General features: G+C 34.1%; 4 protein-coding genes across 8 annotated transcripts in view; 1 reads left to right on the top strand and 3 right to left on the bottom strand.

The window, feature by feature from the left end:
- LOC126747844 (endoribonuclease CG2145-like) overlaps positions 1-10,380 on the top strand; it is a 28,878-nt gene extending 18,498 nt beyond the window's left edge. Inside the window, exons 2-4 of the mRNA XM_050456751.1 lie at positions 2,912-3,629; positions 3,679-3,875; positions 9,692-10,380. Coding sequence (XP_050312708.1) covers positions 2,912-3,629; positions 3,679-3,875; positions 9,692-10,158 — 1,382 coding nt within the window. The 3' untranslated portion in view covers positions 10,159-10,380. The remainder of the gene's footprint in view (positions 1-2,911; positions 3,630-3,678; positions 3,876-9,691) is intronic.
- Positions 1-14,055, bottom strand: part of LOC126747854 (proteasomal ubiquitin receptor ADRM1 homolog) — a 421,821-nt gene that overhangs the window by 165,062 nt on the left and 242,704 nt on the right. For 2 of the 4 annotated variants that reach the window (XM_050456760.1, XM_050456792.1), the window contains exon 10: positions 866-879. The exons of the other annotated variants lie outside the window; for them this stretch is intronic. The gene's annotated coding sequence lies outside the window, so the exon portion shown is untranslated. Of the gene's footprint in view, positions 1-865; positions 880-14,055 lie in introns of those variants that run through there. 4 annotated transcript variants of the gene reach the window in all.
- LOC126747911 (ER membrane protein complex subunit 7 homolog) overlaps positions 1-14,055 on the bottom strand; it is a 325,016-nt gene that overhangs the window by 179,313 nt on the left and 131,648 nt on the right. The window lies entirely within an intron of this gene.
- Positions 10,174-14,055, bottom strand: part of LOC126747800 (structural maintenance of chromosomes protein 6) — an 83,812-nt gene continuing 79,930 nt past the window's right edge. For both annotated transcript variants that reach the window (XM_050456624.1, XM_050456635.1), the window contains exon 15: positions 10,174-10,351. In XM_050456624.1, the coding sequence (XP_050312581.1) occupies positions 10,321-10,351 (31 nt within the window). In that variant the 3' untranslated portion in view covers positions 10,174-10,320. The remainder of the gene's footprint in view (positions 10,352-14,055) is intronic.

Here is a 14,055-nt window from a genome sequence, read left to right as displayed (position 1 = left end):
CAATAATGCAAATTATGAAAGTTCGTAATTCCCTCCCTTGAAAACTTGGATTCATCTATCCACAGTATGTTTTTCAAGAAATCGCGGTTATCCACGTCCATATGTAGCAGGAGGCGGCAAAACTGAATGCGCTTTTGGTAGTCGTTTTCTTCAAGATCTTGCACCGGAGTGTAAGGAAACGGATGCTTTCCGTTGGCATGAAGATTAGACCAGACCTTCCATACACTTTTTTGATTGGTAGCTACAGTCCGGATGCTCGTTGTGGGATCTTCGTCAAAAGCTTCCAGAAGTCGTTCGTCATCAGCAACATTACGTTGTGTGCGAACTCCAGGTTCACGGCCATTTAGACTACCAGTTTCTCTTAAGCGTCTAAAGGTCGTTTCAAAAGTATGACGATTAGGTTGGCGTCTATTAGCTGTGTTAGAAAGAGGCATAACCTGCTCAATTAGGTTGTTTTCAAGAAATTGGTTCACGCGTCCTTGAAACTTATTTGTTTTTCGTAAGTTACCTAATTATTTTTGTTACATGTGGCATATCGTTAGAAAGACTATTAACTAGAGAAGTTTTTTAACACATTTTAAAACCCCACAACTTTTTTTTATTATTATTTTTTCCATTGTAAAGTTGACGTAACATTTTTTTTCTGTTGATTTGAGGAAGTTTGTTACTCCACTATTAGTTTCTCTTTAAATATTTGTCTCAGTTATTACCTAAATCTGAATGAGACAATATTAGTCTTTAAAATAAAATTAATTGTGCGCCATTTTGACCAAAAATTAAAAATAAATTGAAGGTTAAAGTAAAAAAACGGAAAAAATCTAATAAAAAAAGAAAAAAATATATTACTCCTTAAATTTGAGGAAAATCAAAAAAATACTATGCGTTTTAAATAGCCAGTAACCTCACCTATTCACCATTTCCGTTTGGCACCTTCCAAACACCCGATTGTATATATATATTAAGGTAATTTTAAATCTTATTAGCCAGACACCTGTAAACTATGCAAAAATTTGTTCAGATATACCAAAGGAGGCGTGGCATAGAACCACAGTATTATACAGGGTGTCTGCGAAAGGTTGGCAAATCTTGAAACTGAAGATACTACAGGCCAAAATATGTGAATTGACCCAAATATACCTTGGTCCGAAAGTTCCTACTTCAGATGACTAGATACAGGGTGTCAAAATTTTCTATTTTTCCTTATTGCTTAAAAACCTTTGCAGATTTTGGTATAAAACTCGGTATAGGAAGGATTTCTAGTATGAGAAACAAGGTTCTATTAGTTTTTATGGCCAAAAAGAGGGCGCCACTTACAGCACTATTTCGGTAAGTAACTTATCATAACTTTTTTGTGCTACCCTGTATACAACTGACTAAAAAATCTTATTTTCTCGTATTTCCCCAACCAAAAAGGTCCACTCGTTAGATGTATCTAAAGTTAATAGTTTTTGAGATATTTGTGTTTAAAAGGTCCAATGCATTACATTAAAGTCCATGCAACTACAAAAATTGCTCAAAGTAAGCACCACCTTGTCTGTTACAGTCTCGAGCTCGACAAACTAATCCTTGCTGCACTCGATGATATTTTTCATTTCCTGGCTATGGTGGAAAATTCGTTATCGAAGATCATCTTCAGTTTTCACTGACGTATCGTAAACGCGTCGCTTTAAATCACCTCAGAAGAAATTCATAGGATTTAAATCTGGTGATCTAGCCGGACAGGGTACAGGTCCTGATCGGCATATCCACTGGTCTAAATAAACTCTGTTTAGGTGCTCTATAAATAATTAATTAAAATGAGGTGGAGCGTCGCCATGCATAAACCACATATTCATGCGCATTTGCAATCGTTCTTCAAAAAAATAGTAACCCAACGGGTCCCATTAAATCTTGTCTGATTATTCCTGTACATAAATTAATTTGGAATTGTACTTGGTGGCGGGTTGGTCTTATTGCATGAGGATTTTTTTCTGCATAAATGTTTATATGTTGCATAATCTTCTCACCCATTCGAAATCCTGCTTCGTCCGAAAATCGTATTAACGAAGTAAATCTATTGTCGCGGTTAAACTTACTTAAGAGCCATGTACAAAATTCTACCCTTGCGGGGTAATCATTCGCATTTAAACTCCAACTGTAGGATTTTTAACAACAGCATCTAAAACATTTTCTTAACTTCATCTGTACGTATCTACAGTTCTGGGATCACCGCTATGTCGGCGCATATTTGGAGCAAAACTACCTGAAATCCAAATAATTTTTACTCTACTCAAAACTTTATCAAATAAGGCTATAATCATTTCTTGCCAGTTTCTAGTAACCGCTAAATGATATTAAGTTGAATTAGGCAGGTGTCTATTATTATTATTATTATTCTAAATTATGATAAAAATTCGAAACCATGGCACTCAGATATTATCCAAAGCAAGTTGATTATTATGTTACAATTTTTTTTATCATAGTGGTACACATAATGCATTGGAAATTTTAGAACAAATATCTCTAAAACTATTAACTTTAGAGACTTACAAGGGGATCTTTTTTATGATAAGCTATGGTAAGTTATATTATTAAAATAGTGCTGTGAGTGGCGCCCTCTAAAAGGTTGACAATAAAAAATAATGATTTCTTGTTTCTCATACTAGAAAACCTTCGTATACACCGTCACACCCTGTATCAAATCATCAACTCTTGGACTAAAGTATGTATCTCCAGTTTCGAGATTTTCCAACCTTTCGGAGACAGTTTGTATAATTTAGAAATAGAACCTTACTACTTACTTATTGGAGTGGTTATTTTTTCACCTCTATAATGCTTCTTTCTAATGCTTCATCCTCAACAATTAACACAAAATTGGGTCCTTGCACATTCCGAAACTCCCATTTAACCCCAATTTTCAACCACAAACCAGGTACCGAATCAAACGCTTCCACCCGCCGAACAAATGCTTGGCAAACCCCTGACCAAAAAACCTTAAACGTCTTACCGAGCGGACAAAGCACAACCACCTCCACCACCCCATGGCCCGCATTAGGCCAAAGATACACAGTTCGACCAAACCGTAATCGTCAAACCACCTCCGCACCAAACCGTAACCAGCAAACAACCGCTTCAAATAGAAAATGGATTCAGCAGAACAATATTTGGATCAGAAACGAGCAAGCGAGCGCCCAGGGAGACGTCAAATCAACCACTACAACTTCGTCCAGACCGCCGCTGAGAAGGGGCGAGACTTATACGGTGATTGATCCAAAAGCGCCCCAACAAACAAATAAACAACAGCAAAGTTTACTGGACGGTTTGCATAACAGTCAGCTGGATGTGGGACCGATTACCCCAAAAACACCCGCTAACAAACCAACTACTGTCTCCTATGCGGGGGTTGTAGGTCCAGCTTCTACCACACAAAAAACGAAAATTTCTTCCACATGGCCCTTAGGAGATGGAGAGAAGAACCCAGAGAGCAACGATGATAAAGCCACTGGAAATTCTGACGTTACTGATGATGAATTGAGAGAGTTTGCCGAGACGTTGCTTAGGAAGGATACAAATAATGCTATGAAGTACGTGACTGTTAACTGGCAGGGAAAGACTAGCTCTAGGTTGGAAGGAGATGAGGCACCTCTACCGTAAGTAATAAATGATTTATATTGATATTTTTATAGCTGTAGTTTTCAGGTTGCTTAAAATTGATGATGCTGCCTTTAAAATACCCTCCATAGAAAAGATTATGTTACTTTATAATAATTATTTTCTTGATGCTGGTCAAAATGAGGTTTATACTGGTCAAGAGAGGATTGAAGAAAATAACTTTTTGGATGCAGTTTTATCCACACCAGTTATGCAGTTTACTCGGAGCTTTTTGGTTCAAAAAGGTAAGCAAAATTGTCCATTATACTTTGATTATGTTCTACTAACTGAATGCCCGCGGCGTTGCTCGCGTGAAAATAAAATAAAAGTCGAAGAAGGCCTCCAATAATAGTAAATGCAACCCACAATACACAAAAATAAAATCCGAAGCCTCTCCTCATTGATAGTACATGCAACCCACAATTGCCACGCTGTTTTTCTTGAGGTCAAGGGGCGCGATTAATATAATATAATTATTATAAAACCAAGAATAATAATCTTAAAAATGATTCGTTAGATGCAGAGCGAGCGGTAAGACTGAGTCGAGTCACCTCTTGGGTATCAGTCTCGCATGGACCCGCCTTGTTGTTATGTCTACCAAAATATAAATAATACAGAGGCACTTTTTCAATCGTATTTATTAATCAGTTTTATGCCGCTCTGCGAAATTTATCATATCGCTAACACCCCTTATCGGTGGAATTTCAAAAAGTTCGTATCCGGGGCCTACATTATAAAAGGAAACCGTTGGTAAAATTTCACGTTTCTAGCTATTGTAGTTGGGGCTTTGCGATAATGAGTCAGTCAGTCAGGACAAACTCTTTTATATATATAGATTTAAATGCAGATGGCTCTGGTCGGTATGTATAAGTTGTCGCAAACTCTGTACGAGACTCATTTAGATCTCGGAAAATGTAAAAGGGTATGGTCTGTTAAACTATGGCAAAGTTGATTTATTTGATGCTTATTAAAGTGCATAAAAAAGTCTTTCTACGCACTAATGCGTGATTTGACGCTTCTTTTAAATTGTTTAATATTTTCTTTGGTAGAAAAATTTTTGTAAGTTACACACGTGTGTAAAATCCCCTTTTTTGTTCAAACCGTAGAGCAAAGTTAACATATTTTTTATGACCTTGTTTTGGTAATTTAAAACTGATGATGTTTCGTATTTTAGCATCAATGATGTTAAGTAAAATGTAGTGTTGTGTTGAATTCATGAGTTACTTATTTTGTTGGGTATTAGGTCGATTATAGTAAAAATCAATTCAGAAAAAACTATCTCACACGCTCAAGTATTGAAAAGAAGAAGAAAATAGACTTATTCACATATAAGAAACATGCACTAAAATCTTCACCTTTACGATACCTTTCGATATATTATTTTTAATGTAAGTTAAATAAATCTTAAATACAATAATTTACTTGAGTTATAATAGATTTTTTTATATACCCACGAGCTAAGGTTTTATGTATCGATCACTGAGCGCGTTTCTTCTTTTCAATATCCTACCAAACTTTATTTTAAATATTAAAATAGAAAAGAATGCAAAAACCCTATTTATTTAATAAAAAATGCCTAATTTGGACCAACGAACAGGAATCTTATGATTCGTGTGCACTTTCCTTGCGCCAACATATATAATGGTCACCTGTTAGTTTTCTGGCTCCCATTCACCATAGTTATGCGGATCGGAACACGGTACCGCTAAGAGCATTAATTAACTATGAAAGACTGAAATAGGTCAGATGTACTAACCCCTCATCTGGTAAACATATTCCAAACTTACCTAGCTTATTGACTCAGCAGTTTTCTGCTGAAGATGCCGTTTATAAAGGAATGGTCAGGTTGATTGAATGATTTAATAATATGCCTTCACGGGCCTGGGCCTACACCTCCTTCCCAGGAAGCTAAGGAAGTCGAAAGGCTAATCTTAATGCATTTCTCGATATCGATTAAGCTTTAACAGATTATTGAGAAACGAGTATATTTTAGTAATCCGTCGAGCGTGGTATGCCCTCGCAGTACGATGAACTCTTCCAATTGATTAGCGAGGTTATTAGAACGGGTGCAGCTAGAGACGGTTCACAGGGTGTGAAACATCTTGTAAAAGGTGACGAATTTTGTGGCCTAATCAAGTGGTACCTCTCGGAGGTGCTAAGGATTAACGTAGAGCTCCTCCTTTTCACGACGAGACGTAATATTGGCATACCACTTATTGTATCTCTAAGGGGCGTACGGTTGAAATACTTTAGGACAGTACGGTTCATAGGTGTCACCCTAAATTCCAAATTATCCTCGTATGACTAGCTAGGATTCAGAATTAAAAAGGCCATCTCAAATGTTGCATAGAGCTTTTTGATCGATGTTCTATATTAGGCGCCTATCTTTATGATTCTGGCATCTCCCTATAGGTTGTTGATGATCGGCAACATGGGAATTATCTTTATTAAAACGAAAACAAAGAAACATTGTAAACTATCCTTACATAAATGGCGTTGTTGAAAATTTGTGCATTAACCATACTTCGCCTACTAAGTATTAAGATGCGAATCTCTTTTTGCAACTTTCTCATTTAGTTACTTGTTAATAACTTTTGAGATAGAGTTCTCTTTATCGTGCTTCTCAGCCTCAAGTTCCCTGCTTTTTCTCGCAGTCAATCGCACCTTCTCCCTATGGAGCGGTGTTAATCCCGCACCCGAGCCAGCACCCTCTACTAAAACCGGATCGGGATTTTTGAAGTCGGGTGGTGATAGTGTTTCAAGAAAGAATTGTATGAGGTTTTTTGACTATTGAGTGAGTGCCTTATGCGAGCGAACTCGATAGAAAGAAAATTTCTTTCTATTATAGAAAAAAAGTCTAAACTCTACTCTCAACCTCAACTGGCTTCGATCGGGTAGAGTTCGGGTTGCCGTCGGCAACCTTCGGAATAGAAATATAGAAAGAGGTTGTATGGTCTTGCTATTACTTTCGTCTCTTTTTAGTACATTGAAAAAAAGATGTATTTATCTTTGTTGTGGGGATGTTTTTGTAGCAGATTTAAAAATCAACGAATATTAGACCATTAAGCCCCATTGTGCAAGGACCAACGATTGTAAGAAGTGATAAAGGGAATAGGGTGGGCTTGAAAGTGATTCTAAATGAAACTTACTAATTAAATAAAGAATAGTATTTTATTAGAAAATGTTAAACCATAAAAGTCCACAAAAAAATAACTTACTTAAATCACTTGGTTACAACAGATAATTAGGGTTTTATTGCGGTCAAAAGATCAACGGTATATCTTTGAGTGAACTATAATTTGTTAACTACTTTTTTCAGGTTTAAAACGATCATTAAGTTTGTAAGGTCATATAGTTTATCCACGCTTATTTACGCCCCGAAATTGGGAAATTCCCAGTGATTTCACAGAAGGGAATAAAATGGGTTTTATTACTCTTCACAAATTTTGAAAATACTATTATATAATCCTTTTATCCTTAATTCAATCGTTTGTTCTTTCTCTTCCATTTCTAAGGCAAAATTAATAATATTATTATCTTAAATCTATATTTTATGACAAATATTAAAATATAAATTGAATAGTAAATATATTTAAATAAAAAAAAGAAAATATATTAAGCTATTATAAATACACACTAGGCAAGAGATAACATAAAATTAGGAGGATCCATCATAAAATTCGCCGTCTTATTGATACCTAAAATTGCTTCAAAAATCTATAAGAAAACTTTTCCCTTATCGGCATCCCTTATGGATATAGGATGAAAACAGAAACAATAACAAAGTATACTTATTACTTAAAAGATTCATAATGTCGAATGACATTTCAGTAATTGACATTGTGGATTATGAAAAATCCCATTACCTATAAAAATAGACTAATGTTTGTAGATTGGGTAGTATAAGAACGTCTAAAGCCGAACGATGCCGAGTGACATAGAGAAAAGGTTAGCGAGTGCTAATCGCGCATAGAAAGATATTTTCTTTCTATATTTTTTCTTGTCTATTTCTATGTTTATCGAGTTAGAGAGTACCGCCCCTGAAGTCTTACCCCGCTCTTCGCATTTAATAAGCTCAGCTGCTTGTGCGTGTTGCTTCTCAATCAGTCAATGAGATAATAACTGCTAGAAAGCCACTCGTACGCGTTGTAAAAGTATCTACGGTTCTATATGGGAAATCCTCTTCCTTATCGTTTGAAGGTCTTGCACGAAGTAAACGAAAATTTGAGTGACAGAATTTAACGCCCCACATGCTTGTCTTTTTTGGCTCCTATGTGAGCGGTAGAAAAGCGTGGATATTTTTGGAGGCGGCGCAGCGTATTTATCAAAACACTTGTTCTTACGAGGCTGTCATACGTTGGATTCAAAGCGGTGGGAGAGAGAATTTACTCCTCCGGGATCATTTCAAATAGTTTAAAATCAAACAAATTTAATTAATTTGGAAAAATTAGCGAATGGTTGAATTTTATCCTAAGTACAAGGAGCTGTGGTAACCAGTGAGCTGCCGAGTATTTTTGATTTTGATTGATTGCACAAGCTATTAGATCTGAAATTAAGAATTTGATAACAAATGTTGGTACACATTATGAGGCACTGTATTTAGATAACGAGTAAAAATGATCATTACTAAATGTGGAAAATAGTTTCTTTATACAATTATTAACGAATATATAACGAACACATGCTCAAAATCTAGGGATATTGAATTATTTTAATTACAAAGTGTTTTTAAATGTTCAAATTAAATATTTTTTGTAACCATTATAAGTTGAGATAGCCCAATAACAAATTAATTATGGCGTGATATCAAAATACTAATTTTCGTGAGAGAAACTAATATTTATTTACAATATATTATGTAAAACAAAAAAAAATAGTAATCAAAATTTTACAAAAAATAGGAAAGAAAAATTAATATGGAATATGACCTCCTCGTGCATTAATTGTGGCTCTACGTCTTTCCACGCTAAGGATTAAGTTATCTAGACCATCTTGGGGGATTGCTATCCAACACTGTTGAAGAGCTTGAATCAGCTGATCTCAGTTTTGAAACTGATTCTGGCCCTGAATAACTCTTCGTTAAAGCATATCTCAGGCATTCTCTATAGGATTGAGATTAGGTGATTAAGCTGGCCAGTCTAAAACACGTTCAACAATGTTCTGCTCCTCCAAAAAAATTCGTGAAATTCTAGCTGTGTTTGGAATGGCATTATCATGCATTAAAATAAAATTTGCACAAATATTTTGGTAACGTAGCGGTCTGCTGATAAGAAACGAGCTCACATTGACTCCAAAGAGAAATTGCTGCCCGTTTCATAATTGTGTCTCCTCTATAACTGTGAACCTGCTATGTAAATAAAACATTTTGCCATTGATTTTGCTGCCGAGTGACATGTTCTTGAGCCCAACATAGTCGACTGCCGCGATTTCCTCCATTTAAGAGTTGGCATCTCCAAGGCCTTAGGCTTACTAGATTACCTTCTTTTAACTTTAGGTACAGGACTGATTAATTGTGGTGATGTTACTGTGTCATTTTTTCGAGCTTTTAATTGAACATATGGATCTATATGAGGAGTAGTCACCCTTGGTCGACCCAAATTCTTTTCACGTGTGGTTCCAGTCTTCCGATAATAGCTTCAGAGGCGAGAGATAACACTCTATAATATCATTGGCTACATCAATTTGACGCATTTCAGCCTTAACATCTCATTATCTCCCAAAAGACGTCTAAGCATATTTAAACAATTTAAAAAACACCTTTGAAGTACTAGACTTAACAAAGATCTAATAACATTGTAGGGATCTTTAAAAAACGTCATTTAACGCAGACGTGAAATGATCAACATACAGACAGGCCAGAATACACGTCATTCATGCAGTTTGTCTGAGACCACTTTCTTGAGGTCACAGAAGTCAATTCGCGTTTTTGCAGGGAATTTCGAATTTGGGAGTCTAAAACATCTGAAATTTAACAGTTTTTACGTTTTTACCCTTGGTATAGAATTTATTTGTTATATGTACCACAAAAAATTATATTTTATAAATATATTTTATATTTTAGGTAAAATAGGTAAAGACCCTAAAGAGTTCCGAGACCTCTTGAGGCAAATATGGTTCAATATGTACTCAAGAGGTGGCGGCAAGATCGGCTCGAGCGGCTTCGAACACGTCTTCGTAGCAGAGATAAAAGAAAACCAAGTTTCTGGCCTGCACAATTGGATCTATTTCTACGATGCCGAGGCTCAAAATAAGGCTAATTATTTAGGTTATCTAAAGAAGATCGATTTGGGTGATAAGGGAGCCATTTTAAAACACCATTCTACTTTCCATGACATCAGTAAGCCTGTTAATTCAATGTTTATTGGTACCAGTCCCGAGTTGGAGCTGGCCCTGTATTCCACTTGTTTTATCCTAAGGGCGGACAGGATTTGTCCATTAAAAATGAACGGCAATAGATTTATTATTAGGACTTATACTTTTAGGTATAGAGGGAAGAACATGATAGGAAGCGCTTTTCCCGAGATTTGAACTGAAAGACACTGGTTGTAAAAAAATAATCTATTTTACAAATGCAATCACTTTTTAGTGATTAATTATAATACTTTTTTTTAATAGTATAGTGTAGATGTAAGTTTGTTCTAAAATGTTTTATTCATTTTTGTTTGTGATGTTAACAGTTTGTTCTTAGTCCTAAGTATTGAGTCTTTCTGGATCCTCCAACCTAAAAAAAATAAAGATTTATATTACGAACATATGAATTTTGCTTCTTTAATGAAACGAACATACATTAGGTTAATTTGAGAACTTTTATTAACATTTCTGTCGTTTAACTACGAAACTATTAAAAAATAAAGTAGCATTCGACACGATACCGAAATTATAATTTTATATTATTATAAAAATTGATATTTTTATAACCACGAATATCTCTAAATGGATATTTGAATCTGATTCCTTGGCGCTATGTTTATGATATATCAGTAGCTGAAATGAAAATTTACTAAAACTTTACTAAATAAAAATATTTTTTTAAACAACTTAAATATTTTATTAGAGATGCATACCCTTTTAACGCTTCATCAAAATAAAAGTTATCCTAATAAAAAAACAGATTCGCCTTCGATAAAAGTTCTCAAAAAAAATTTTACTGGAGTAATTCGTAGAGAAAAGCCAGCAATTTTTTTTAAATCATGTGCGTTTTAAGGGGGGTAGAAATATCCCTACTTAGTGTCTGCTGAAACTGTACGGAACTATCGCACTGAGTATCGCAGGAAAATTGAATTGAAACAAATGGAGACAAATCATACATTTATAAATGACTCTAGTAATCTGTCTCAAGCTGCGTGGAAAACCATGAAAGCTTTTAATATTAATGTGGAAAAGCCGTCAGCAAGTCAGGCTTGTCGTTTTCATGAGACTCCGACCATCTTGAAACGAATGCTGCCTCTTTTTCTGCAGTGTTTGAGGTGCGTTAAGTGATTGAATTGAGTTAAGTGACAGACTAACAATAATTCAAGTAGGACCCATTTAGTTTTAATACACAGCTCATTAAAACCATAAAAAAATTAATTATTGCTCCGTTAACAAAATCTATTTACTTCTAAAAGGTCAGTCATTAAATATCAACAAAGGACATTTTCTCCGATTGACAATCAAGACAATCTTAGAAAGGTCCACGTTGGCTTGGTCAAGGTTGGTATTGATAACCTTTTTTTGTGTTCTGGTTGATTTAGTTTTACATTTTTTTTTTAAATTTAACTATAAATACTATTAACAAAACAAAGGTGTTGCAATAAATTCTAGCCAAGCCCCTTTTTTGGCTGAATTATTTATATCAGACTTAGTCGTACAGTCCTTTCTTTAAGGATGTGGATGATATTTTTGCCATTTTGAAAGGTAATTCCTCCGATCTTCACAATTTTATCACGTTCTTAAATTTCTTACACTCATCCATTAATTTTATAGTTGAAATTGAATCCAACGAATCTTACTAACTAATTTTTACATCTTAAATTAACACATATAAACAAAAAGATCAAATTTCCAATATACTGTAAGCCCACATCCACTAACAATACCATTCCGTACTTCAAACCACCCAAATAGCTAGACATTCGCAGCTTTCCATTCTCCCTTTTCTAGACTTTTCTCAATCCCTTTGGATAAAGGTGATTTCAACACAGAGTTAAAAAAAAACAAATAGCTTCTAACAACCATTTTCCTTTAAAATTAATCAATAAAAATTAATTTAAACATTTAAATAAGTATTTAAACCACTCTTGAAATTAAACAACCAAATCCTATCCCTTTCTAGGGTTCATTTCCATACCAAATCAAAGATATATTTAATTCATACAATATCAATACTACCTTTAATACTAAATATACATTAAGATCATTTGTGATCAACTGTAAGGGCAAAATCCAACCAGAACAAAAATGAGGAGTCTATCAGATAACGTGCTTGAGTGAGAATTGCAATGCATTTTACATTGGACAGACCGGTGGAAGATTTTCTACTCCTAAACATTTAGGGAGATTTAGAAGAACAAAAACCAAAATATTTGCCTTACAAGCATCAAATCCAACTTTTTAAGACATGTTTATATTAATACCACAGTTTTAACCCAGTCACTGACTCAAAGTTTTTACATTTCTCCCGGGAAGGCAATGAACTTGATCTGTTGGAAATACTAGAAATAAATAAAGCTACACAGAACAACCACCATTACTGCGTTAATCAAGTACATCATTCTTGTACTCACTTTTTTAATTCACTGTGTTTTAACTCTTCATAGTCTTTTAATGTATCGTTCTTAACAATTTTATCTTACGATTTTTTTTTTCGTTTAGATTGTTCTTCATGAACCTTCTACTTTCCTTTTGCTTTCGCCAACAATTTTTTATAACACACCATCAGGTGCTTTTAGGACTTCTCAACAGAGATGTCATCTAAGTTTGAGTTTAGCATTTTCTTTAACATACTTTTTCTTTTACATATTCAGTCCAATTATTGAAGGCTCTTGTCATGTTTGTCAACAATAAAATATAAATAAAAAAATTAATAAATAAGAGGTTTTTTGACAAAAATTCAAACCCTGGTGGGTGTAACTTGTACCAATTTTAAACTTTTGTAAGTGTTCCTTATTATATTAATTTTCAGTCTTCTCTGTGTCTGTTTGTCTTTTTGTTTCTTGTTTCTTTATTTAAGCACATTTCCTTTCAGTATCCCCTGATAATGGACACCGCGGCGTCCCAAACATGTCAGGAATTATAAACCAGAATTATGTTTAATAAACAAGTGGAGGAAGACTGTAGGATTTCCATTTAACCTTCAACTCAATCTACAACTCCACTGCAAGTATGGACTATTTCTTCTCTCTCGAAATATTGTTACTAACCTGTAATAAGACTGTAAATATAGCCTTGATAAGGTCCAAAATAAATTTCTCAGGACTTGTGGCGATTAAATGTACGAGATGAGTCTTTATTGGAACTTAAGTCAAGGCTAAATATGACTTCTCTTGAGGACTATCGAACTAGGTGTGATATGATATTTCTGCATAAGTTGATTAATAATGCTATTGATTGCCCTGAATTGTTATCGCGGATAAACTTTAGATGCAATAGCAGAGTTCTTAGAGAGACGTCTCTTTTTCTGGTTGAATATCACCATACAAACTATGGTAAATTTTCTCTACTACATATTCTCTGCTACATATTTATATACATTTAGGGTTAGGATATAATTTATTTTGTAATTTTGTTAGAATGGGGACATCCCGTAAATAAATAAATAAATACATGTTTTAATTTTACTCTTTCAACTCATCCAATATAATATCACTGCAGTCTGCAAGTATGTGATACTTCTTGCCATTAACTAATTCAATAGACTTCATCAATTGTACGTCCTAATGTGTACAGGGTGTCTCATTTTGCCGTGATGAATACTAACTTTCTTATTTTAAATAAAACACCCTGTATGTGATTACATTTCTGGATTCTACACAAAATTATAAAGATTTTGATGTATCACATGCCATACTTTTGTAATACGCGGTTTTGAAAATTGATGTTTTTATGAATTTAAAAGCCTCTTAATCTAAGCCTCTAAACTTATTCTACTAAAAATAGAAAAAAACGAATTACACTTTTCTATTCTTACTTTTTAATTCCATTTTTCTGAAAACATACAAAATATGATACATGTCAAAAAATATGAAAAAAAGTATCTAATAAAAAAAACAAGCATTACTTAAGGTATAAAAGATATATTGTCATGGTAAGTAAAATATTAAATATGACTTGTGTCAGTGCGTATTTAAAATAAATATGGTTCTTTTAAATAAAACTCAACGAACTGAAATTTTAATTTTTATTGGATATGGAGATAAACAAAGAACTCAAGAAAAAGTTTGTAAT

This window comes from Anthonomus grandis, chromosome 2 (assembly GCF_022605725.1).
Source record: "Anthonomus grandis grandis chromosome 2, icAntGran1.3, whole genome shotgun sequence".
NCBI classification, from domain to species: Eukaryota; Metazoa; Arthropoda; class Insecta; order Coleoptera; family Curculionidae; genus Anthonomus; species Anthonomus grandis.
This window is presented reverse-complemented; position numbering and strand designations above follow the sequence as displayed.